Below are 25,305 nucleotides of genomic sequence, written 5' to 3'. Positions count from 1 at the left end.
CAAGAATTCAACCCGGCACGAACGCATCACCTGCAGTTACGTTCGGCTGCTTACTATCGTCAAAAGATCCTCGTAAATCAATTTACTCAGCTCGATCGTGATTTTACGTATTATGCGATTCCAGTCGTTTAAAATTACTACCCTGACCCGTAACCTCGGTATTTCCGACTCCAGTTGAAGTTTTTATACACAGGTACTCGTACTGTGGAAAACTAGCAAACCCGTACTAAAAACCTTTGTTTCGACAAAGAGAAACAAGGTATCTAGCTCGTTGTTCTCACGCTAGAGAATCGCCTGCTCGGATTCATGACACTGAAGCAAAACTTACAAGAAGAGAAAGAATCTCCAGCAATGTTATTTGCACAAATGATGGTGAACACGAATGAGAAGGCAACCTTGCTACTATGTACTGGAAATGAATATGATTAATGCGGCTGATAAAAGCTGAGGTTTCAACAATTGTATGATTACAGGATTTAAAACGGTTAAACACGAGTGTTTTTGATCCGATTTTAATGTTTTGATGTCATTCTTAAAGACCGTTATCGTCAGAATGGACAAATCTAGATTTCTGCAAGTGCGGTGCAACAAATGTTCGTCATAACTATACAATCTTGTAAAATTTCTTTAATATTTCTTAATGATTTTTCGGGGAGTCTGTTCCGTGAGCAAATTGAGAGCAAAACATCAAGATTTCGCACGTTCTATATTTATATAGAACCGTCTTTTGCCCGCACTATTAACTTGCGTGATATTCGATTTGGCTCAGATTCATTTATATCACACACCAGGGATTTTATTTCACGTGTGCCTGTCAAACGTCATTGCCGTAAATACCAATATAGGAGATTTTTTCAGCATTTTTATCCCCCCCCCCCCCAGACTCGAAAAAAGAATTCCCTGATTCTGGTTGTTACAGGAAGCTCAGTTCCCGTTCCGGCAGACGGCGACGGTCCCAGCAGCGTCGGTCCGTTGGGTCCGGTCGCTCCTCTGATGACTCGAGGAGGAGGTGCGACGGTTCGGCGCGGTCCTGGAAGGCCGCGCCTGAGGCCAACGGGTCCCGGAAACCAGGGATACCGGGGTCAAGGGAGTCACCACCACGCCAAGAGGGCCCAAAGGCCTCTTCCGGTACCTCTTCGTTCGCACCAGCTCGCGGCGTTACCCCCTCGGACTTCGGCGCCATCCTCGTCGCAAACACCGACCTCCTCGGAGTCGCGGCCCTTCGGGTTCTACACGCAACACCAACGGACCCCACCACGTGGCTCATAGGCCGCAAGTCGAACCCCGTCGTCTCTAATAGGATGCGACGGCTTCCGCGCCGTTGAGTGATTGAGTTTGACTGATTGAGACATTCGCTGTGGCGGAGAGAGCCGATTCGGAGCCGCGTGTTGTATCTTCCTCGAATCTCTGCAAAGCCAACGGGATCTCGGAGGAAGAACAGACTGCGACGCTCTCTTAGGGGGGCATAAAAAATTAACGAATAATATTAAGATGTGTAGATAATCACGTTGTTCGAGGTTTAAGTCTCTGTTGAAGAACGCGATCATTTTGGAAGATGACGAGAAGAAGAAGATACAGAGTGAGAAATTTACGCGTCTCGGTATGTTTGAATTTTAGAAAAGGACTAAAAATGTAAACGTGTTCTACGGCAATGTGTGGAACTCGGAGATCTCAAACAATCGGAGGATGGTCACAGCTGGGTTTCAATTAAAAATATCTCTTCTTTTTCTTCTGGAATTTGGTGGAGCTGGCTCGATCTTTGATTCATCGGTAGATTTTTCGGTATTTAGGGAAAATACAACGACTCGGGTGTGAACGCGGTAACGTCTTCAAACGGAACCGTGTGTGTTCAATTTGACTCGTTGGCATAATATACTCGGGCAATATGCAGTTATAGTTCGTGCAGCCCGCTACTTTTGTTTCAGTAAATTGTAAAATATTCAATTTTCAGGAAGGAAGTGGTCGGGGGAGTTGTACTTTGAATATAATAGGTTATCATTATCATTTTTATTTTTTTTTACCTGTTTGTGAGATTCAGATTTATTCGATGTATTAGTAACGGATAAGCTTCAGCATATAAATTGAGTACTTTGATATTTCTTACCATGCAAGGACGTTGGAATGTGACTGTCATGAAATTATATTTGTATAAAATAATGCGGTAATTTATTATGAACAAATAAACAAAGTAATACACAGATGCACGTTACGATTATACTATAATCCGGTCGAATCTGCGCCCCATTCTGTCGCCGGATGTTCCTCCCTATGGGTGTGACAAAACCTGTATAATACGGGAAAATTGAAATGGCTTAAAAGATTTAACAGATTCACCGTATATCGTATATTATTGCTAAAATGAAGGCACGAAATACATGTTTAATCCTCGGGGCGAGTGTCCCGGGAGTAAATACGACGCCTCAAATCCGCTCGACACTCGGATTCGTGACGACAAGCAAAACACTTGGAACACATGATTCATCTTCGAATATACCCTACAATTTCCTGTCGTACAGCTGAAAAACGTAAGATGGTGAAAAATCGAAACATTTCGATCACACACTCGTGGAAACGTGTTGCGAGAAGCGATGCGCGAAGGGAATATAGAGCAAAACCGATTTTGACACGTTTATATTGCATAAACTATCTGTCTGAATAAACACAGCCTGGTAAGTACACATCTGTCTTGTATTTATTACATTTAAGAATATTGGGTAAAATTCGTATCGTGCAGTGTGAAATGTATTAGGTATACTCGTATATTGCGTAAGTACGCGCGGGAAAAAAGTATCGCTACTTTCTGCTCTAATCGTAAACTTTTTTCAACCAGTACCCATAAGGTTCTTTCGTATTTACCTAATTGCTTGAGAAAACTCGAGGGTGATGGTATTACTCTTGGAGTCAGGTTTCGTGTATTTTAACGTCCCCACTTTAAACAAAGTGGCTGTAATCCCTTCCTATTCTCGAGTCTACTTCGGGGCAGCTACGAAACTTTTTATCCCCCCCTTAAAAATGTAGGCGTTTGAAGGAACATTTTCCTCGTCAAGAGTAATCGCGTCAACAATTAGCGCGACACTTCCAAGTATGAGTTTCCAATCAAACAGTTTGCACGTTTTCCAATTCTTAGCAGAGTTTCTCAGCAAATGCAACCACACCGTGCCTGACGATGAGTTCAAGGAGGACACGCAAGTTGGTCTTGATCGGTATGTCGCGTATGACCCGAACACGACAGTTATCAGCATTAAATCGGACCGTTGTACGGAGGTTTCCGGATTCCTATTTTCCACCCAAGTAATAATGACGTAATAAATTGCAAGGGTCCTCTCGACGCGCCTCCATTGTCCCGTTTCCACCCATTGAACCTGCGCCCACGCGACGTGCAAGGAATATACTGACAAACGCAATAGGTGCAGGGCACACGCCTCTCCTGCACCCTCGCCCTCGCGTTTTGCCCTCTCCGCCAAATTATACCCTGCTCTCTTTGCATTATATGCTATTCCTTTTATCAGGAGCACGTTTACAAAGTGGCATCAAATTGCACGCCGTTTAATATGCTGAAAGAGAATTGCATTTTTATACCCTTTAAACTTTCAACATCCTCTCATAAATGTCTCTCTCCACTGTATCCCGGATATCAGAGTACTTTTAATAGCCGCGACCAACTGCACTGCGGACGATCAGTAGGCAATTGTGCTTTCGAATCAACGTGGAAGAGTTCCATTCGTCGGATTCAAGTTAGCCGCACGTACGTGGCTTTCTTCTTCCTTCTTTTAATCCATTGAACAAGTGTTGGTAACGCGATATTTCATATGGCAGTATATCGTCGGCTTTGAGTTGGTTGGCAAGCGGAAGCGGGGAAATAATAATATCTGTAGAGATTTAACGCGTACGTAATCGTACGTTTTTTTTCCATTATCTTATTAAAACTGGAGACGACACCTGTCCGTTGATTACTATACTTTACACCATGATGCGCAATGTGTCGCCGGGGTTAATATTGTGATCGAACCGGACAAAAATGCCTTACTACACGACTAAACTTTCGAATTGTGCAAGTTATACGAATCATTAATGATTGATGGATTTAAATGAGTTCTTTGTTTACGTGAAAAAGTATCTGGTATGATCAAGCCCTCGGCGAAATGTCACGAAGCTTGTTGTAATCATCCAACATTCACTTCGTAATTATTATCATCAATGATTCTTGGTGCATCAACTCCAGCTTTCAGTAAATTTGTGTACACGCAAAGGTCGCGGCAAGCTTAGTCTGCACCGTCTTGACAATTTTAAGTACCGTTCGAAACGAACGTAGATGGATAAATTAAATTCATTCTCAATTTGTCTTGAAATAAATTTTCGCGTCACTGTATTTTAATTGTAATCCGCTAATTTTCAATTTTGTTCGTAAAAAATTGACAAAGTGTACACGGTAGATTCGATGAATGGGACCAACCTGGTAGGCAATTATTTCTACGTACGCATCGTCTGTTTATAGAATGTTTACCATGTACTCGAAAGTCGTGCGAATTAATTCGTGACGATAATTCAATTCCCACAGAAAATAGCCCTGGCATTTAGCAGATAAATATATTTCATCGTAGGTGCGAGTATAACAGGGAGACCTTGCAGCGGTGTGAAACCAATAAATCAGAATCTCTACTGCCCGAGAAAGAACGTGAAGAAGAAATGGCAGCTTCTGCAGAGAAAAGCGAAATACCGCTACTTGAGGACTACATCCGCTTGAACAAAATTAATCTCTTGATTCTGGGTCTCTGGCCAATTCCCGAGGTCGCACCAAAATGGCGGCAGGCTCTGCAATTCTTTCACACTGCCGTAGTTTTCATTCTATTTTCTATGCTCTTTTTCCCCGCAATCATTGACCTCTACATGTTCAAAGGGGACGTCGGAGTGATTGCAGACAATTTGTGTACCACCATGACGATGTTCTCCGTTATCACGTACATTCCGTACTTCACGCTCAGGAGGAAGACCCTGAAGGTAATTATGACAGGGAAATTTACGCAGGCGGAGGAATAAACTACTTGAAAATCTGTGCTTCAAGGCAATTCTACGGAACATGGAGTCGAATTGGAACCGATCTATGGATTTAACGGCCCCAAAAACACACCGAGATATTCTTCTGCGCGCTGCTGAATTTTCCAAGGCCTTCACCAGATGGTATAGCTTTATCATATACGTGACCTGCTCACTCTACATGTTCAGTCCACTCTTCATTCTCGGGGACTTGGAGACTCAGACCGCAAGAAGACAGCCAGTACGCGCTTGGTATCCCATCAATCAGACCTCGGAAGTCATCTACACAGCTATTTACGCGTCGCAGGTAAATCCGAAGCTATGGCCGCGTACTGATTTTCGATACGAACCGATCAAGTGGATAAAAAATAAATTTTTTGATCTCTGCAGGTCGTCGGCGGTGCGATTTCCAGTATAGGAAGCGTCTCGGTAGACGGCCTCTTTCTGGTGATGATGCGTCACTTCTGCGCTCAGCTCCGTATTCTTCAATGCGAACTGACTACGCTCGGCACTTCGGTGGCTAATTGCGAATCAAACTCCTTTACCGCTCATTTCCGTATGAATAAAACTACGACCGATGTTGAGCTGCTCCAGAGGATTAAAAATATTATCGAGGACCATCAATCAGCCATTCAGTGAGTGCATCCTATTTTTACATAAGGACCCCTTTTATTTGAACTTTGCACACTAAGAGTACGAAAGATTGAAAATTTGACTTATATTAGTGACGGGTATCTTCACCTGCAAATGTACATCACACACACACATAGGATTTGTATAGGTCATTATCTCAGACACATGCTGCATATGTCACGTCCCTAATTCTTTCGCCCAGTAGCTAGCACTGTAATACCGTTATAATGGCATTGCGACTTAGCTGCGAATGTGACACGCTTAAGTCTCGAGGAGTGCATTTATTATATCTATATGGGGAATGTATAAGATAACATTGATACACGCATTATTTCCAGAAACGCGGATAATATTAGATCTCTCTACAACGTGGTATGTTTTCTGCAGCTGTTTGTAAGCAGCGTCGTCATCTGCGTGATTGGATTCCAGCTGATCTTCGTGAGTTGATTACCACTAAAATTACATATTTCTACTCTATTCCTTGTTCGGTTAATCGTGTATATATAATATACATATAACGTGCGTTTCGGTTTCGACCTTCATCTAATATACCTATAAAAAATAACCTGTTGAACGTAATAACGTATACCAAAATCACAGAGATCGTGGTGAGAATTACTTATCAGTATACGTCGGAGTTAGGTTCACGAATGTTCTCCAACTTGTCGGATAAAAAAAATTGTCGCGCATGTAAATCCAATGGATTATTTTTTCTTTACGATAGGTTTATTCCAGGGTGCTGGGGGGTGTCTTACGTGAATTAATTACGATGTGGTTTAAATTGGATGTGATATTGAAACTCTGGAGAGAGACGGAAGCTCCTCGATCGACCAGTGTTCAGGTTACAGATTTCCGAGACTATATTCGAGACGCAGCCGCCGGGAATTATACGGGATCAAATTTAACGCTATTTAACGCAACGTCAGTCCCACGCACGCACACGCGTATCCTGCACACGCCTCGCGGCATTCCCAATGGAATATTTACGAGCCTGGCAGTGTTTTCAACAGCTTAATAATACCGTCGATCATCACGGAGGGTTGTTGCCGCTACGCGGCGGCCGGCGTCGAGACGCCCCCTGAAACACCGACGCCGGCAGTTCGCTGCAGAGGCGAGACGTGCGTCGGATACGTTGGGAAATTTCACACCTAATCAAAAAGCGACCGTCGAGCCGTTTTCTCTACGCGCTGTCTCATCCTGCGCCGTCGCTTTGTGTTATATGTGCTGCGTAATTGTATAATACCATAATACCTACCTTTTACGCACACGCGAACGTCGACTGCAACGATTTTGCCGTTACCAAGCGCTGATTCCAGATTAATCAAATCACACGGTATGCTCTTGTCTACGCGTATATATTATTCACCGACACGCACATATTATGCCGAACGGTTACCCGCAGCTGCCTTGCCTGCAACGAAACCGCGGGCGGTTCTCGAAAAGTCCTTTTTTTTTCCTCTTCATTTTCTTATGTCTACGATGGGGCACCGCTGGGGAAAACTCAGCCTAATACGAAAAGGGTTCCTAATTTGGGAAGCTGCGATACAGCTGCTGCGCATTGCTGTATCATGAAATTGCCAATTAGTATAAAACCTAACGCTCGTGATATAACAGGCAGTGGAAAAGCCGCAGCGATACTTACACAATCGAAAATTGCAGTTTGATTAACTTATTTCAATACAGGCAAACACCGACGTGGTAAATTACGCAGTTGCGCAAAGGCGAGTACGCGATGAAAATTTTTCTTACACCTTTCTGAAAACCTGCAATTCTCGTGATCGCGAAGTCTGTTCAGTACAGTATGGAAAAAATACAATACAGCCAAGGCAATGGTCGTCATTTTTCTGTTTCCGTCCGGTTCTCGCGTCACCGAAAACCCAAAATGCAGTACCTGGACTCTTGGGGATTGGACTTGGTGAAATACGTGATGTACATTCAGGCCGTCCTTCTGCAAATTTACATCTACTGCTCGCTGGGAGATGATCTTCTGACCGAGGTGAGTAAATGTATAAATCACTGTATAATTGACCCACCACATCCAAGGTACTTTGCCGGTCAATCGACTACGCCTCTTGGCAGTTTCGAATCCGGTTCAAACCGTTTTGTCGTTAAAAAATTGCAACCTCTTCTTGTATGAAATCAATGCATTTTACTGCTGGTGAAAGTCAGCGGTATCCTTCGTATCGAATGCTGCTTGAATCGTGGAAATCACATGACGGAGTGTGATATTCATTGTTCATTTTTTTTTTACTACTTGTGGTCAATTTTTAAAGTACTTCTACGTGTGTTTTTACATTTGTCAAAGTTGATAAATTACTCACCTATCCTCCCATCAAATTTTTTCACAACGTCGACCGAAGATATTCACAGCGAGAATAAAGGAGCAGATTTTACTCACAACTGCAGGAAAAAAGGGACACGTCATGTTTTTTTTTTTTTTTGTAAAATATATATATCGTAAAATGCGGATTTTACCGTAGAATCAGTGAAAACCACCGTGTGCAGAAGTTTTCTACATTTATAGTAAAAAATATGTTCGACGTGGGTTTTTTCACCAAAAAACCTGACGTGTCCCTATTTTCCTGCAATTTCGAGTAAAATCTGCTCTTTTTCTTTTCTTTCAGTACAAATCCCACGCGTACAGCCTCGGTCTGATCGGCAGGCATTCTCGCCCAACTCACACTCGCACGTTAACGATGCAGGATCTGCATCACCGCTCCGAAAGATCTTATCGCGCGTTGCTCGTTACTTTAGCGTGGTGACGTCAGCGACGACCCAAACCCGAGCACCTGCCGCAATGTTGTTTTCCGAACCTCAATTTCTCTCGCCAATTCACGAGTCAGTTAGGGCCGAGAAGACAGCGTTGAAATTAGGCGGATACGTCGCAGGTATCGTTGCGGGTGTCCGGTATAATGGCAATGGAATTAAGCGTGCGCGTGCGGCACCGTTAGAGCTGTGATTCCGACGATTCTCTGTTTGGAATTTTCAATTTCAACACCGATTAATTTCTCCACTTGTAACTTGTACACCTGTATGATTAAATGCGAATCGGCACTCGGACGGACATGCCGAGAGAGTTATACGGTACCCCGTGAATTTATATCTACACGATTATAGATGAGCATTTACCGAACCATGTAACCGGCAGCGGCGATAGGTAGAAATTGCTGCGCGATGAGCAACAGGAACGTGTGACCTATTCCCTCCGCATCTTCGTATTTGCGTATTCACCCACCGACACATACCTAGGAAAGTAAATTCCCCGTGCAGTCGGAGGCTTGCAGGTGTTCCATCCTCATCTAGCTCAGCTCACCTTAAAAACTACACTCACACCGCGTATCGCAGTCTCACGATGCGTGCGAGACGATGATCGGTGAAATCGTTTGCGGTACGTAAACTTGTCGGAAAATCTGATAGTTTAATTGCAGTGGCGTAACATCGTGGTCAGCCTTATTATGCACGTACAGCCATCTCTGTCCTGTTACGGTCGTAGAGATACAAATCCCAAGTAGCGGTTGCATATACGTATATTCAGTAATTATACGAGCCATCTTATGATACGAAGAAAATCACCGTCACGAATCGGACGTATTAACGGAAGGACAAAAGGAAGCACGAATATATTTTATATTAATATTACCGATGTCTAACGAACCTTGGTCCATTCCGATCTTGGCACTCGGTAAGTCGTCCGTGTGTCGCGGCAATTTGTTCATAGCCCGCAATATCGTGTCGGTGTAATTTAAGTAACGGTCTCGCCTTTGCGGGGATCATTACTCCGCCATTGTTGCGAGATTTTGAAAACTTGAGAATATTGAGCAGAAATAAATTCCCGCGCTCCCCCAGTTACGAGCAGGGGATTGTTTTATTTTCTTTACTTATATTCGTGGCGTGCACGTATTTCTCGACAGAAAATCAACTGACCGTTTCGAGAAGAACAATCCGATCACGGTGAGGATAAATCGAGAATCCGCGATGGCTCGGCGCGCGTTTCGAGTGAGAAAACCGTCGGCCGATTAGCGAAAATGAATGTCCGTAGCCTTCGGTGTCGGTGCAGCACCTTCGCTAACGCGGTGCTGAATTAATGTATTCCATCCGCCTGCTTCGACTCGCGTTACGCTACTTTATCACCTTTCGATTGCGGATTTCTTAGCTCGTTAATTACGACCTCCTTGCACAGTCTATTACCGACGATGACACGCCGGGCATTCGATCGCTTCGATTGCATCCGTGGGTGAATAACAGACGGGATGAGTTACTTGCGCGGCCGTGAGCCGGAGATATCAGTTTAAGCTCAAGCCAAGGCTCGCGCCGTGCCATTTAATTAACCCGGCGTTAAGACTAAGCAGATATTCTAGGCTCTCGGAGCCACGGGGACATTACTTTTCCAGTGTCCCCTTAGGACAGGCACTGTGCACAAACGATATTTATGTATCGGCCTCCGTGCGTCCCGTGATCGGTTTACAAGTGGCAGTCGTGCCGAATGATCATTCCGGCTTACCGAATAGGTATAAACATCGCGATGCGAGAATAATGGCCGTTACACGTATCCTTATACCGTATTCCGCGATTAAAGTTTATTACTTTTAAGCCGTAGGGGCACCCCTCTGTCTGTGTAATAATACGCGATTATATACGGAACCCTTTATCCTCGGTCATTGCCGTTTCGTTTGTGTCAAACGAAATTCCCGGCTACTTTTTCTTTTTATCTTATACCTTGCACGTAATCTCCGAGTAGGAAACTTTGAATCGTTCGTTTATTACGCGTATACACCTGCAACGGTTTATTTAACGACGATATTTTCCTCCGTCGCCGCGGTCAATATCGTATAAAAGTTTTTAAGTATCGCTACCGGTACAACAATGTCACGTTCATTGCGCGTCTTCACGCGCCTTGCAGACACGCCACTGCGCAGGGCTTCGTAGCTAATTACCCTTTTACCCTGCAGGAAATTTGACGATTTTCAACTAGCGTGGTCGCACTACACGTCCTCGTTACGATTATCGCTGTCATTCCTCACTGCTTGAGGATGTCCCGAGTTCGTCGCGACGCCCCAACTCACCAACGAATTGCCCACGGTTCCACTCTACGAACCTCCGGAATCATTATCGTCGTCGAAATTCTCAAAGTCCGGAGGACGTCGCGACGCCTGTCTGTGCCGTAGGCGTTGGTTTTTTCCAGTTTTTGGTACGGGCTCTCGTCGGAGACCGGATGCAGACGAATCACCGTTCGAATTCACCGGCGAACCGCGTCGCACGATCCTCGGCTGCTTGTAATTATATATACGCTTACTGTAATGTTTCATTCCCTCTAATTGTTAGTAATTACGCAACTACTCTGCCGTCACGATTATTCGTCGCCGTATGCTCGTTGTTTTCGTGTTTTTTTTTTCTGTTTTTTATGTCTTTTATTACATTTTTGTTGCGTTTTTCATTCTATTATTTAAATAATATACGCGAGGCTGCCCGTTATATAGTGTCATACGCACGCGACAAAGATCACGGCCGAAACTGTGCCGCTTGTTGCGCCTGGCTGTGAAAAATTAATATAATAAATTACCGCTTATGCTCACGTTGATTGCACCGAAAATAGTACTCTCTACTGAGTTTAATTCCCGCATTTTTATACCTACTGAATTCACGTTGTTTCGTAACGCTTTGGAGTTGAAATTCCATGCTCGAGCTATATTCTTTCATTTTTAATATTTCGTGTGAACAACTGATTCGGAAACTTTCCTCGTACAACTTGTACTGTTTCGTTTCGTGATTTTTCATCAACGGTCATAGATTTTGAAAAATATTTTAATATGTTCCTCAAAACATTTGTTACTTTCTCATTTAAACAACGGAGCAAATTCTATACACTATTTTTAAACGCACTTTGGCAGTTTGGACACAATCACATACTCGACTGACTTGTGCGTCAGGAAAAACAATTCTCATCATCTGATTTACGCGATGATTTTAGTATCAAGGTACCCAAACAGAATGGAATTGTTAATTTTTTTTTTATTTTTGTCCTTATTGAGCAAAATTGACACGACTTTTCCTTTGACCATACATGGCACTGACAGTCACGAGGTTAATACAAATTATCATACAGTTTCATGTTATGAATATTTATACGGAGATGAACAAGATAACACTAGTAACGAGAAAAGCTCTTCAATTATGCTTTAGAACATTTTTTCAACAGTACAGGAGTCGAAAAAATTTCCTCGTGTAATTTTAATGTTGAATAGTACGATTTGTACCATTCAATTAACCTCAGAGAGCCTTAGGAATTGAAAAGCGCGCTTCGAAAGTGAAATTCAATCATTTTCCATGTCTTTTCACAATCCTTCGCGAATCTTTTGCAGAGCAAGCCTTACATGCATCAATTTGACATCGCGATAATTTATCACCAAGCCATATTAAAAACCGTGTGTTTCCGAAGAAGGAATCTCCAATAAATCGGATGGTTTAAATTGATTACGATATGCGAAGGAAGTATTTTTTTCCCACCAGGTTGCTTTTGGTTGGAAATTTTCCCATTACTGCAGATTTCAATCGGTGCAAGACTATCAACAAATTGAAACGATTGCGACCATTAATCGTCGTGAAAAATGATGCGATCGATTTAAAAATTTTAAGAAAGTTCGTACCCCGCACCACCCTGTATATCCTAGTTCTTCGAGAGCGCTGCAGTAACGATCGACCGAGTTCCCTGCGCCGGAGAAAAACAACTTGAACGCGAAAGGAGGAGGTCGGGGAGGAGGCGGCAAGTGGGTGGTGGAGGGGAGGTGATTAGAGGATCGAAACGATACGATACGCGACTATTCACCAATTACGCCAATTACAATTACGGAGAGTCATGTGCGGCGACGCCGACGGGAAGACAGACGGGCCGTGTGCCGTGTGCGTAAAGCGTGCAGAATCGCACCCCGCCCACGTTTCGCTCCCTTTTCCTCTTCGCCCCTTCCCTCTCGTATTATCTCCCTCCTTCTCTCTCCACCCTCGCCCCCTCGTTCCAGACTCACACTCGCTCATTCTTCAATTACTTGATCGTTCGTTCCCGACGAAGCGGCGGAGTGCGGATTGCAGTCCGTCTCTGATGCCTACAGAAATGCGTGGTCTTTGAGCCTTACGGAGAAATTTCAACCGTCCATACGTTCATCGAGATCTCAAGCTGCGAGAGGAAGTTACGCATTTTATGGAAATTCGTATCCGATATTTTCTTACATTTTTACACGCGATCTGTCTGATTCACCACCGCGATTAGCACATTATGTTTGTTACGTGCGTTTGGACCGTTATAACAGGTGTAAATTTTACGTTTCCCGAGTTGAAATTGGGGCAATTTCTTTGAAACTATTTTTCCTTATACATCGTGTACGATCTCGACAGATTTTCACACCATTCATTGTCGATGTCAACGTCGTCGACTTGTGCAACGAACATTGACTCGCGGTATCGGGCGGAATAATAAGCACGTATTTTCTCTGTCAGTCGTCTGTGACGAATTGGGCGACGATCAGATGTGGGAATAGAAGAGAGACGGTTATAGAGGATTGTCCGAAGCCAGAACGAAATTCATGAACGAACGAACGAGCGGTGATCAGCTCGCTGCGGAGCATTAATCCTTAAATGTGCGAACAGCATTTTACTTTAGTCTGTAATTACGTAATATACCGAAAGGAAAGATCAATGTCCTTCCAGACACGCGATGGGGAATGGAAGGAAATAATATCCTCTTTCCAGACACCCGGTAGACCGGAAAAAACCGTGTACGTTGCCAGGTTCGAGGTGCCGAGTGAAAATCGTAAGTATAGCTGCGATACGTATTGCCAACTCCGGGCATTTTCCTCGTCGCATTTTTTCCTTGCTCGCGAATGTCCTGCGACGGCATCCTGCCGACCCTTTTGCAGACCTTGTCACGCACGTGATGGTAAATAATATCCACACCGCATGTCGTTGGGCATTCAGGGTTTTACGTAAGCGTTACTTTACATGTACGCACCAAGTTTCCCATCTGAAGAAATTACTTTTGTCCATTTCGAATACGCAATACTGTTTTTTTACCTCTTCCAACGAACTGTTCATTATACCGGTAGGGGTTCAGTCCCTTTGCAAAAAATCTTTCACCCTATGGTTATTTTGAAAAAACGGAAAAGAACCAAGGTGTCGAATTGCTCTTATGAAAAGGTTTTACTTTCAACGCGTTCTTTTCATTCGTTAACCTTTTTCAGTTTTTGTTTCGAAAGGAAGAAAGCAGAAGTGCGGGGCAAAAACGAACGCTCATTGTCAGATGCGTTTATCTTGTGCTCTTCATACACCTGTAGCCACAGACGCATAACACGTATGCCTGCATGTTGAAGAACGTTTTTATGTTTGTGAGATCAAAAAATGGGACCAAAACCCAACGGGTATTGTTGGCCATTCAGCCCGAGTTTTAAAAATTGACTAAAAATTGAAACAGGTTAAAAATTTCGCAATTCTAATTGTAAGTCTAGTTTTTAAACACGATAGATTTCATTTCATTGGAGTGTTAAGGTTACGCAGATAATGAATTCATTATCGACATATCTTCCGGCACGGTTTCACTCAGACGCGTGTATTACATGTATACGAATCGTTGACAATACAATGCTATTCCACTAGAACCAACTTTCCATAGCCATTCGATTCCCTTAACGCAATTCACAGATATAACTGCAAAAGTAATTCCAGTGCAGAGCGTGGTTGATTGAAATTAACTCGAATCTGACGAACCGCAGGAGATTTTTCCGCACCGCATTATCGTACTGCAGAAATGCATCGGGATGATACAGCGCGCGATATATCGCAACCCAAGTATTACAAGACCGATAAAATCGCGAACCTTGTGTCCAGCCTCTCGCTCATGTCCGCCGTATCGGCACCCGCAATTCCCTCGTTCCGACTATCACTGCAACTTAATCTTCGAGGAATGCCAATTGCGTGTGTACAGAGCATCAGGGTTGGACAGGCTGCCTACGAATGTCCTTGGACGAATTTCTCAACATCCGTGAAGAGCTGCCTCCTGGTGATGACCATGCGCTCTCAACAACCGCTGCTCATCACTGCCGGGAACTTCTACGTCATGTCCATGGAGAATTTTGCCGCGGTAAGTGCCTCGGTTCGTGACGGTTCTTTACAACTTCTTGACAATTCTTGTCAAAGCTCAGGGGATGCTTTCGGCAGTCAGATTCAGTATCCGCGTGGTCGAAGAAGCCGCGTGTTCCGATTTCTCACGTTTCGACTGTTCTAGTCCCACACTTTGGTTCTTGCCACTTGCACAACGTGACCCGACGGAAGTAGACGTTATAATACTCGCGGTAGGCGTGCCTTGCAACGCCATCCTTTCCATGCAGTCATCCTAGGTATCTTACACGTTAACAAACGTATACCTACGGGACCGTAGAAATTAAGGTCTTGCCACGCGGATTACGGTGTGGAACAATACCTGATATTCTTTGCGCTATTGCAGATTCTCAAGACTTCGCTTTCCTATTTGTCGGTGCTTCGCGCGATGTGCGACGACGGCCTTTCGGAATGATACGAAATACGAAGCTCACGTCTCTCAACGATGCCGATATTTTTCTTCGCTTTATAACTGACCTCAACTCACAAATCTAGTGCTTTGGAATTTCATTCCGTACTGTAATCAGTAGTTTAACGCATCGCTATACGTCGCTTGCATATATCAGTACTGATAATCTTAGGATCTTAAAATCTTATTCGAATATAATAATTATTTCTGAATATCGTGTTATAAGCTTAGACTGAAAAAAAATGTTCTGTAAAAGCGATGAAAGTTGTTCTATATTTTTCAGCAAAATATTCCAGTCAGTTGACCGTGGTGTGCGTAAGTAGATTTACTTCGGTTTGTGAAATTTAATAATACTTATGTGATCGATGTGTGGATAGGCTGGGATTTGATTGTAAAATTAGGGGAAATAATATGTTAGTTTGATGTGCACAAGTCGAGGTTGAACTGCGGTTTGGTAGAATAAAACGTTTGAGCAATTAGGAAATCGTATGTTGTTATTTTACTGAGATCCGAAGTCACAGATACTAAATAACTATTGATATACACGGGTCGAAAGTTGGAATGAACTTTTACAAAAGGGTGTCTCAATTTCGTTAAATACTGGAATACGTAATCCAACCTTTTCTCGAAGCGGGTGTGTTTATAAGGAAAAATGTTTCGAGTCAACGTTCGCGACGCTCGTTGAATAACGCAGGAGTCTTTATTTCCAAATAGCGTGGATGACGTAGTCGGCTTTGGATTCTTTTACCCAATTCCCACCGTTACGTGCCGAGTTACGTGCTCTGCAGGGAACGATGACAGAGCGAGAGAATGAGAAGAAACAGAACGAGGCGAACCGAAGTGAAAGAGAGAGGGAGAGGGAGAGGGAGAGAAGGAGAGAGAGAGAGGAAGGTACCGGGAACACGTATCACCCGGTCGTTACCAATTTCGCAATTCGTATGCGCGACACGCACGATTTTTAAAATCAAGTCAAAGACTTGCCTTTCCGCTCCCGGTTCCATCTTCAGTATTCTCGGGACATAAACCAAAAATTTCTCTACATCCGATCGATGTCGAAGTTCGGCCAAATTATAATATCGGTTGTATCTCCATAAGCGAATAGCTTGTGCGGGAAGAGGGAGGGATGGATTAGTAACTAACATTATGCGTCATTGTTAATTCTCTGCAGAAATGATAGGAATTTACATAGGCAGGTGTCTTGCGCATTGACTATATTTACTTCATTTTTTTTTGCTGTATACTGCTTTTCTCGCCTCTGAGGAAATCATTACAAGGTTTTGTTATGCGTTTGTCCTGGATTGTCGAGACGCCGATTACTCGCATACTTTGAAAAGAAGAGTTTGCAAACTCGGGTAGCCTTAGAAAGATTCAGAACGATGGTTCTTTCATATGTCTAAAATACAAAAGCTTCCCTTTTCTCGTCGAGGTTGAAGTTTCAAATGCGTTTTATTGCTGATAGAAACTAGCTAATTAGGAGAAGAAAAAAACTGTCGACTCGTGCAAATCCGAGTGAGTCACGATATCACGGGTGGGTCTAATTTCTCCAAGAAATGTGTTCTAAACTTTTCCAATTTTGATTCAGCTTGCTGGAAACCCATAGATTGATGATATAATTCTGTAATACAGGACGTGGCATTTAATCAACGCAAAAAAGGGCTTCAGAAGTTCTTTCACCGTGTAAATTGGTTGTATTATAAAATTGACCAATATTCGTTGGTACGGATCACTATAATCGAACAATGTTTACGGTCAGTTCGGAAAATTGGGTATCGAATAGTGTTGGATTAACATCACAGAGTGTTAGTCTACAACAATTCACGCTGCATTTTTCTTACGATCTAGAAAGAGTGAAATGAAGCGACAATATGCGGACTGACTTGAAACTAGGGAGTTAGACTTTCGATTGAATTCGCTATTTTGGAACTCTACATCCAGTAGATGGTACTTCGCATTTCTAATAAAGTGTCAAACTACTATCGAGGTTTGGCGTGAAAGCTAAATCGGATGGTATTCTCCTCTCTCGTAGAGACGCGTTACATGTGTATTCACTGTATGCAATGCAGATGAGCCGATGAGCAAGGCTCTGCTCGGCGTGTAGAAGAGGTCTAGAAACGAAACGTTAGATGCACCGAGGAGCCGAGGGTTCGAGAGCCGACGATGCGGCGTCTAAGGTTGTTGGCGGCGGGGCAGCGAGCGTACTTCCTGCGGTGACCGGAAGTCGCGACTCAGTGAGATCGGAGCCCGTGCAGGAGAGCCTCGACCGACGCCGAGGGGTTCGTGCTAGAGTAACTTCGCCTTGGTCGTCGCCGATTTAGGCACACTGTAATACGCTGGATTTTATACTCGCAACCTGTATGCGGCCATGGGCGTCGAGTCCGAAGCATTTTCAATTTTCCGACAAACCCAGTCTAGTTGCAACGTGTGGTATCTGAGACATTTTTAGGACACGAAAGTTACGTTGGATTCCATTTTCATTCTAGGGAATAATTCGCAGGTCACTTGTTTTCTCTTCTGATTGGAAAAGGTCAAAAAGGTGTTTTGCGACGCTACCCAAAACCGAAATTCATCGAGAACAGTGAAATTCAGTCGCATATAACTTCTGTAATTATCGTTTTTAACGGATAAGAAAAAATACGACCCAATTATCTTGAAGTGACGATTATAATCGTGCGTAAATCACAAGATAGACTTTTCTCGTTATTATAGATTCAGAGGACTAAACACGTTCGTTAAAAGTTCTGCTTATAAAATTCAGCAAACGAGTTTGATCTAAGACGTGATTGCGGAAATGAGTCGATCAAACGATGAGCTGTCCGGTGGAATGGTTAAAATTAAATTATCAAGCCATAAATTATTCAATAGTTACCGATATTTTTGATTTCGTTTTATTACTTTCGCTTCCTGTCTCTCTGATTTTAGTTTTGCAGATTATCGAAATAATCTACAATCTATCGCCGTGTTACACGCTACTCCATTACCATTTACAGTGATAAATTGACGAATGAATCAATTATGGCGATAGGTGATTACACAAGTTTCTCTCTTCGTTCCGCGCACGGAAAGCCATCAAGTAGGTATGCATTAGTGTATTTCCGGGGCTTCGATTCAACGTTCGTATAAATCTCCGTGCGGAAATAAAATTTTCGAGCAATCCAACACTGATCTCCTTTTTTCTTAAATTTTCCATGAAATCAAAATTATACCATAAATAAGTATTCCAACCATTAGAAACTGGATAGCAAATCACCTCGTCGTTTGGAATAAATCGTTCAACGAAATTGAACATGTTCTATTTTTCAATCTTGCATCTACCTAGTAAAAACTTCGCAGTAATACCAGAAGTGGAGTCGACTTGAATCGATTCGTACTGAATTGTTCCAGCCATCCTCGCAGGCTTGTTAATTTGAACTGAGATCGATAAAGCGACTCGAAGTAAGGCAGGGCCAACGAAGCGACTCCTCCCAGTGTCAGGAGCCCAACTCTCGGCATATATTTCATCGTATACAGGGTATTCAGAAAGTCACTGTGAAATAGCGAGTTCTGTAACTCGTTGTAGCTTTGTGAAAAGAAAGAATAATCGGCGGATCGCACGATCGTTTTGGTAGTGTACGGGAGAATCGAGCTTCCCGATAAGGAAATACCGCCACAATCTCGAAGTTTGAGAAATTCGGGACCGCCTGTGAAAATGTCAGAACGATTATAAGACAGGATTGAATTAGCGCGGCTTAGGCAACGGATAAACATTTGTCGGTTTCAGTGTGTGGTGTTGACTCAATTTGAAGCGATGAATTGCAGCTTTCTGACCCTCCGAATTACGGTCTTATTATGCTCACAGATAAATCCAACGGCTTTACAAGGCGGGCCTGATCTCGAGGGCCGATTTTCTTTTAAAATTCCATTCACACCGAGCGAACCTTTGTATCGCTTTCTATGGATCACCGCGTGTGAGTACCAAGTGGGCACCTAACTTATACCCACCTTTGAAACATTTCAAAGACGATAACAGACGAACACGGGGACTGAGTGCAGGACTTTTTAGCTCCCAGCTTCGTGACGGCAAAGTTGTTGTCTACCGACGTACGCGCCTTTCTATGCGAGCAATCGTCATACCCACCTTACACGAACGCTTGCGGGCACGTGATTGCTTGTTTATTTTTCCCTGTTCATGAACGAGCGACCGATTCTAACAGAATCAAATCTGTTATTGTACAGAATGTATCAATTAGTATTTAAGCCGCATCAGTTTATTCGATTTACGCGCCCAACCGGGCGTGAAATACCATTTTTTCTTCCTCAATCTGTCACGCATAAACGTTGGAATCTGGATGGCTCGAAATGCTTTCCAGCCGTACCATGTTCTCCATCAGGTGGCGATATCAGGTGCGTCGCTTTTTTATATCAAAACTGAAATCCGAGATCCCGCCCACCTGCGGGGGTGTCGTTAAAAAGCCCGGACTGCCTCCCTTCGATTCAACGTGCTTTTCGAAATCTCCGTTCAATCGCCAATCAACCTCTCAACTTCGCCTTTCCTTTTTTCATACCGATTCACTTAAACATCCTTGTTTACAATTCCAATTACGTGAATTATACAAATTTCCTTGCCCAGAAGATAACTAGTGTACAAGAAGGCTCGTAAAACCGACTATTCTTCTATTGTCCGAGTAATTGTGAGACGGTTGTAAATTCGATTCACGATTTATACGCAAGATACAAAAAAAAAAAAAAAAAAACGACACGCTGACCTGATGTCGGTGGCGTAAATGTACACAGGGAAATCTAATTCCCATTCAATTCTAAGACCGAATAGGTTAAATAGTATCGGAACACAATTTGACCGTCGATCGGGTAGGTGTACATCGTATAATGTATACGCGTTGAAGAACGAATGATATAATTTATTCCTGAGCATAATATACGTGATGGAATTCTTTCTTCCCATTCGATTCTCGGCATCTGTGTACAATGCATTTCTCTCCACGATAATGGGATAGAATTTATCGGGGTCAGTTCCCCGTCAAAGTGGGGCTAAACAAGACATTCACCTCTTCTCTCGACTTCGACCGACTGGCAGCCGTCTGTCCCTGGACCCGGAGTGCAGCCTGTAAACGAAACAGGTACACATGGGTCTCTTTCGCGGCCATCTGCTGCTGATGTCGTGACACCTGAAATTTATCGAAGTTATATGGAGGAAGGTGCGGCGCGTCGTTGGATACCCGACTCTCAGCCGCCTGTGGAGCACCATCGCAGGTTCATGTACCTTTACCGATGGCTCTAGTATTACCTTGATTAACGCTGCCCGCTTGACCACTTACAATTAGGTCCGACGAGCCGAGGAGCATCACGGTGAATATTAATACTTGATACTGGTTTTTAGGATGCTGTGAGAAGAGAGATTGTCAAATATGTATATTCGAGATCGGGTACTCGATAGTATATCTCGATACTTTTTTACCACCAATTATTATCGGAAACAACATTCACGCGCACGCGAAACTACCTTCAATTTTTATTTACTAAAAAAAAAGAAAACGAAACGTCCACCGACTCACGGCACAGTATCAGCTTTTGGGGATGTAAAACGCGTAACCACTGTAAATTCGGAATGATGCAAGATGGTCACTTACTAATCGTGCATCGTGAGACGGTCTTGTTTACATTTATTGGGGCACAGACGAGGAACGATTCGAGCCGATGCTGTGATGGAATGTCAACAACAGCTGAGATGTATGTTCAAGTTACGTCAGTCGATCAGTAATCGTCGCGACGCTGGTAGAGTTCGATCGGTCAAGTCTTGTCGGAATCGAAGTTGCGATGCTAAGAGGTTCAGAGTATTTTTCAGTCTTAAAAATAATTGGAACAAAGTTGGCTGTTATATTCGGTTTGTTGAGAGTTCGAGCGTATTTAAGTGAAATTGATCCACGGTGCGACGATTGGAAGAAAGTAACGAAGAGCGCAATCGTGTTGAGTTTTGTTTAAAACTCATTGAATGTTTATGCGCAGAGATCGTCGTGCAGAAAAATTTCGAAGCAGTTAAATAACGTCAATATTTAGCGACAGTGACGATTACCATGCCTTCTCACTGACAAAGGACGACTTTAAAGAGGACGTGAAGGTAGAATAAAACTCTAGTGTACGAATATCAGTTGCGTAATCATGATTCAGTCAGGATGGTGGTAATAAAATGACAATATCAAGAGTGATGATCGTGACATTATGTTTATTTTTTAATTCAAGTTCACGTGCAGACATTATCACGGATTAAAATTCGATCGTTGGTGGTACAAATATCCGAAAAGATTCTTCCTTTCCAAAGTCAGTGGTTTTGAAAGTGCGACGATCATCTATATTACGCGTGAAAGAGTGAAGTGGTCGAAGCAAACACCCGGAAATGACTAAACTGCAACACGGATCTGACAACGAAGGAGGGAACGTCTTCGGATGGGTCTCTAGTATCTGGATGGTCGAGGATTCACGCTCTCTGCTTGTTCTTCCCACTTCTTTCGCCTCGACGGTCTAGTGAGTATTATACATATGTGCATGTGTGTACGTTATTCTTGAGTCATCCTCGAGGTATTTTTTACGGAAACGCGCATTTCCTTGGACAGTAAGGTCTTCGGTAACTTGCGTCTGTCTTCGGTAATCTTCGGCACAGTTACTCGAGTTGCGCTCTTCGTTTCAAGCCTATTTCGTACCGTTCAACTCGTCGCTCTATCGACTCGTTATACGTGTATGAAATTCTGCGAAGAGACCAACGACGCAGCAAACATCGCGGTACGAGAATAGAAAAAAATTTGTGGAAGTTCAGCGTTGTTTCACATCACATGTTTATATTTGGCACTTCGGACGAACGGAAGCGTTTGTTTATAAGCCAATTAATAGACACCCCTTCTTAACTCATTCATCCTAAATTTAACTGAGACGTAATATTAAGACAAGAAATCACATTCATATTCAAGCTAGCATAGAATAATTAAATTCCTCTTAGTTTTGCACAAATAGCCTGTGAAGTTTGATCATTATAAAAGTCAGCGAACGACGGTTTTCCCTACTTTGTACGCAAACCTGAATGCCTTACTCTATACAATCCTTACCACTTTTCACAAGTGAAAAAGAAAATGTGCTGGCTGTATTACTTTTATGTCGTCACTAAATATGACACAAAATGCAGGTACTCTTGAAGTTTGAAGAGAAACAAACAATTTATTTAAAAATTGGAACGAATGCTGCCGGGAAAAGGCTTCGTTGGCCAGTTTGGTAGCAGCAAACCAGATTATCGATCAATTTGATATCAATATCTGAAATGTAGGCTATAATCCCGAGACTTGGTATTACAGAGGTAATGAGATACGGTATTGCAGGCAACCACAATTGACAGAGCGTATCAAGGTCTTCTGTTTATAAAGTACCAGCTATTTTGTTCATTCAGGATACTCGATTGCCGTGCCATGCCGTTTCTAAGCTCGCTTTACTCGATTCATTCGACCATTGTTTCGATGGCTAGCCGTTTTCCGTTTCCAACGGTTAAGGTTTCCCCCAGACGGATTCGAGGCAGAACCTCCGGAGCTGGAACACCTGGGCGACAAAATTCGTAAAGGAAACCCCGCGATAATTGATATCACGCGTGCTGGATAAAACACGCGGTTTCAATTTCCTCGAGCAGCTACACACGTACCGTATATTGTACCCTGGACATTAGAAGCTGCTTCAACCTCGTTCTCGAGTTCGCTGCACTCGACTATCTTCCACTACACCGTTTCCTGGTAACTTTTCATTCGCGGTATAATTTAATTCCACCTCACGGTTGAAACCGCGTAAGAAGGCGTGGATTTTCATCCACGCAAACCTTCATTTTTCCCGATCGCGTTTCCGGATTCAACTTATACACAGCTTCCTGGAGCTCGCGCGACGTCCTATTTCCAAGATTTCGAATCCCCTTCAGGAAAGCGTCCCGAACACCTGGACGCCCAAAGTGTCCAAAGAAAGCTGCGAGTGCCCGCAGTGCGATATCCGAAGTGCGATAAGGAGACAAGGCACAGTTAGGCCGCAGGTACGCAAAGGGAGAGAGAAATGGTGACAAAAAATAGCTCTATACTCGACAATCAGCCACAGACAGGAAGTCTAATTTGTATTTTCCTGTCAGCCTCGCCGGCCCGGGGAACTTTTATATACCTACATGGCACATCGCGTCCTGGAAGGGTTACACGTCTGGACATTTCGAACCTGCCTAATAAATATAACGACCCAGCTTGCGTCGCCGTTCGTATAATTACGCCTGCCGCATGTGCCTTACTTCGCGTTACGTAATACGGGAAATCATTCCCACTCGCATTGCGCGTACATTGTAACAGTGCACTTATGAGTCTTTTGGTCCGTTCACGATGGCACATCTCCGCGAGTTCGATTCCCATTTCCGTCTTTCGTTTTTAACGAAAGTACGAAAATGTTATGCATCCATAACGCGGGGCTGGATCCAGTGGCTAAGTATCTCTTTTCGCACAAACGCACGCCGATTCGCACGTACGTACGTTCGATATCTCACGTGTTGAACTCTCTCTTCGTTATGATATCCCTGAAGCGCCGTTTCGTCGTTCCGTACGGTTCTTCGCGCTTGTACTTTCGTTCTGTTTCGGTGGCGATGAAATGCACTGCTGCCGACCCTAATGATCCTCCCGCTTCTCATAGCCAACGTTATACCGCTCGATGCACGCCTCCGTATCTACACCACTCATACGTGTATACGCCGAGAGACTCTCAAAGTAATAAACCAGGGGCCATTAAAGAGATCCTTGCCAACGTAATACATACGCTTGGATCTAACGTATCGTCTGGCCCATACCGTGCGGGAGATTACGGCTAACGATGATACAGATTTCACCTGATTAACACAATTAATTAACGGGCATTGTTTATTTTCTTGAATAATGAAAAGAAACGTTGTTGAATAAACGACGGTCACCGAATGCCTACCATTGGTAAATTAATTTCAGTTTCAGAAAACGCGCGATCGTCGTTCAAATGTTTGGTCTATTTGAAGAGAGCGAAAACGGCATTTATACACTGGTCGTTTTCATCATCTGTATTGGATAATTTAGGGGAGTCTCGCCGTGTGTATTGTTCGGTATTCGAGGGCGTGTATACCGCATAGTGTTAGTTCGATCGTGTCTAAAGAGTCCTTTGGCTTCCGGTTGGCGACGCCTAGACCACCCAGCCACCGAAAGTAGGTACCCTTTTGTAAAACGACACCTGTGGACTGATCCCTAGTGATCAGAATTTTCCAGATTTCAAATCGGTGAATACACACGAGGTATCAAACATCGGTTCGGTCCGGCGTCAAGTGACTTATAATTTGAGAAATGTATCATTTTTTCACTTCAATTTATGTCCATAACGATCCACAAATCGGTGAAAATTCGATATATTCTCGCAATTAAGACCGCAGATATTTGGACGTGTTCGCATATCTGGGCCTGGTGATATTCAAGTTTCACTTCCCGGAGTCGTTGACTTTTAAAGAGAGAGAAGTGACCCTCCTCGATTACTGTAATTTGGGTGTCTGGGTAATTGGGCGCCTCGGGCTTCTTCGCCACGCGGCGACGCGTACCTATCGTCGTTTAAAATTCGGATTCTACAAGCCATTGAATCGGAGAGATCATTCGGACAAATGGATAATCGTTCCTCGACTACGTTAGAAAATTATTCCCAATTCAACGATCCTTATATATCACACGAATCGTACACGGACCAGACTAGTCCGAACCGATTCTCTAAGCTGCAGGGCAAAATCTTCACCAATCGGATGTACCAATGTTTAACCTAAATATTTACCCTCCGTTAGGGAGACGACTACGGGATCGCTTCTGTCCTAAGACGCTACTTGATCTTGAGCGGTGTTCGAAGCCACACAAAGATACGAGCCACTCAAGAAGTCGATTGTTTGCTTACCGGAAGTAGAACTTTGCCGACAATTCATACATTCAGGTGAAAGGAAAGTGGAAGTGAAATCCAGATGGCCGGTATTACGTACCTTATTTTCGAGTGTGTTCGGCTCAAGTTTTACCTTCGGATGCGTACACATACCGCTTCTTTGC

The 25,305-nt window shown here is 43.4% G+C and overlaps 3 protein-coding genes across 7 annotated transcripts in view; all 3 read left to right on the top strand.

Moving 5' to 3' along the window:
• Positions 1 to 2,193, top strand: part of Ino80 (chromatin-remodeling ATPase INO80) — a 39,007-nt gene extending 36,814 nt beyond the window's left edge. For all 3 annotated transcript variants that reach the window (XM_046622760.2, XM_046622761.2, XM_046622759.2), the window contains one exon: positions 920 to 2,193. In XM_046622760.2, coding sequence (XP_046478716.1) covers positions 920 to 1,269 — 350 coding nt within the window. In that variant the 3' untranslated portion in view covers positions 1,270 to 2,193. The remainder of the gene's footprint in view (positions 1 to 919) is intronic.
• Positions 2,194 to 3,661: 1,468 nt separating this feature from the next.
• On the top strand, positions 3,662 to 15,685 carry LOC124216939 (odorant receptor 13a). 3 transcript variants are annotated; one of them, XM_046622057.2, is made up of 8 exons: positions 3,662 to 3,745; positions 4,602 to 4,998; positions 5,063 to 5,341; positions 5,425 to 5,669; positions 6,006 to 6,105; positions 7,556 to 7,663; positions 14,636 to 14,791; positions 15,155 to 15,685. In XM_046622057.2, the coding sequence occupies exons 2-8, from the start codon at positions 4,687 to 4,689 to the stop codon at positions 15,221 to 15,223; spliced, it is 1,269 nt and encodes a 422-aa protein (XP_046478013.1). In that variant the 5' UTR covers positions 3,662 to 3,745; positions 4,602 to 4,686; the 3' UTR covers positions 15,224 to 15,685. The 3 variants fall into 3 exon arrangements, with proteins under 3 accessions (XP_046478013.1, XP_046478014.1, XP_068991196.1); XM_046622058.1 differs by lacking the exon at positions 3,662 to 3,745 and adding an exon at positions 3,797 to 3,886; XM_069135095.1 differs by lacking the exons at positions 3,662 to 3,745; positions 14,636 to 14,791; positions 15,155 to 15,685 and adding exons at positions 3,797 to 3,886; positions 10,617 to 11,122.
• A 5,994-nt stretch (positions 15,686 to 21,679) lies between these two features.
• Delta (neurogenic locus protein delta) overlaps positions 21,680 to 25,305 on the top strand; it is an 85,442-nt gene continuing 81,816 nt past the window's right edge. The window contains exon 1 of the mRNA XM_046620848.2: positions 21,680 to 21,733. The gene's annotated coding sequence lies outside the window, so the exon portion shown is untranslated. The remainder of the gene's footprint in view (positions 21,734 to 25,305) is intronic.

The sequence above is a fragment of the Neodiprion pinetum genome, chromosome 4 (genome assembly GCF_021155775.2).
Source record: "Neodiprion pinetum isolate iyNeoPine1 chromosome 4, iyNeoPine1.2, whole genome shotgun sequence".
Lineage (NCBI taxonomy): Eukaryota > Metazoa > Arthropoda > Insecta > Hymenoptera > Diprionidae > Neodiprion > Neodiprion pinetum.
The sequence above is the reverse complement of the archived record's forward strand: the minus strand, read 5'-3'. Positions and strand labels throughout refer to the sequence as shown.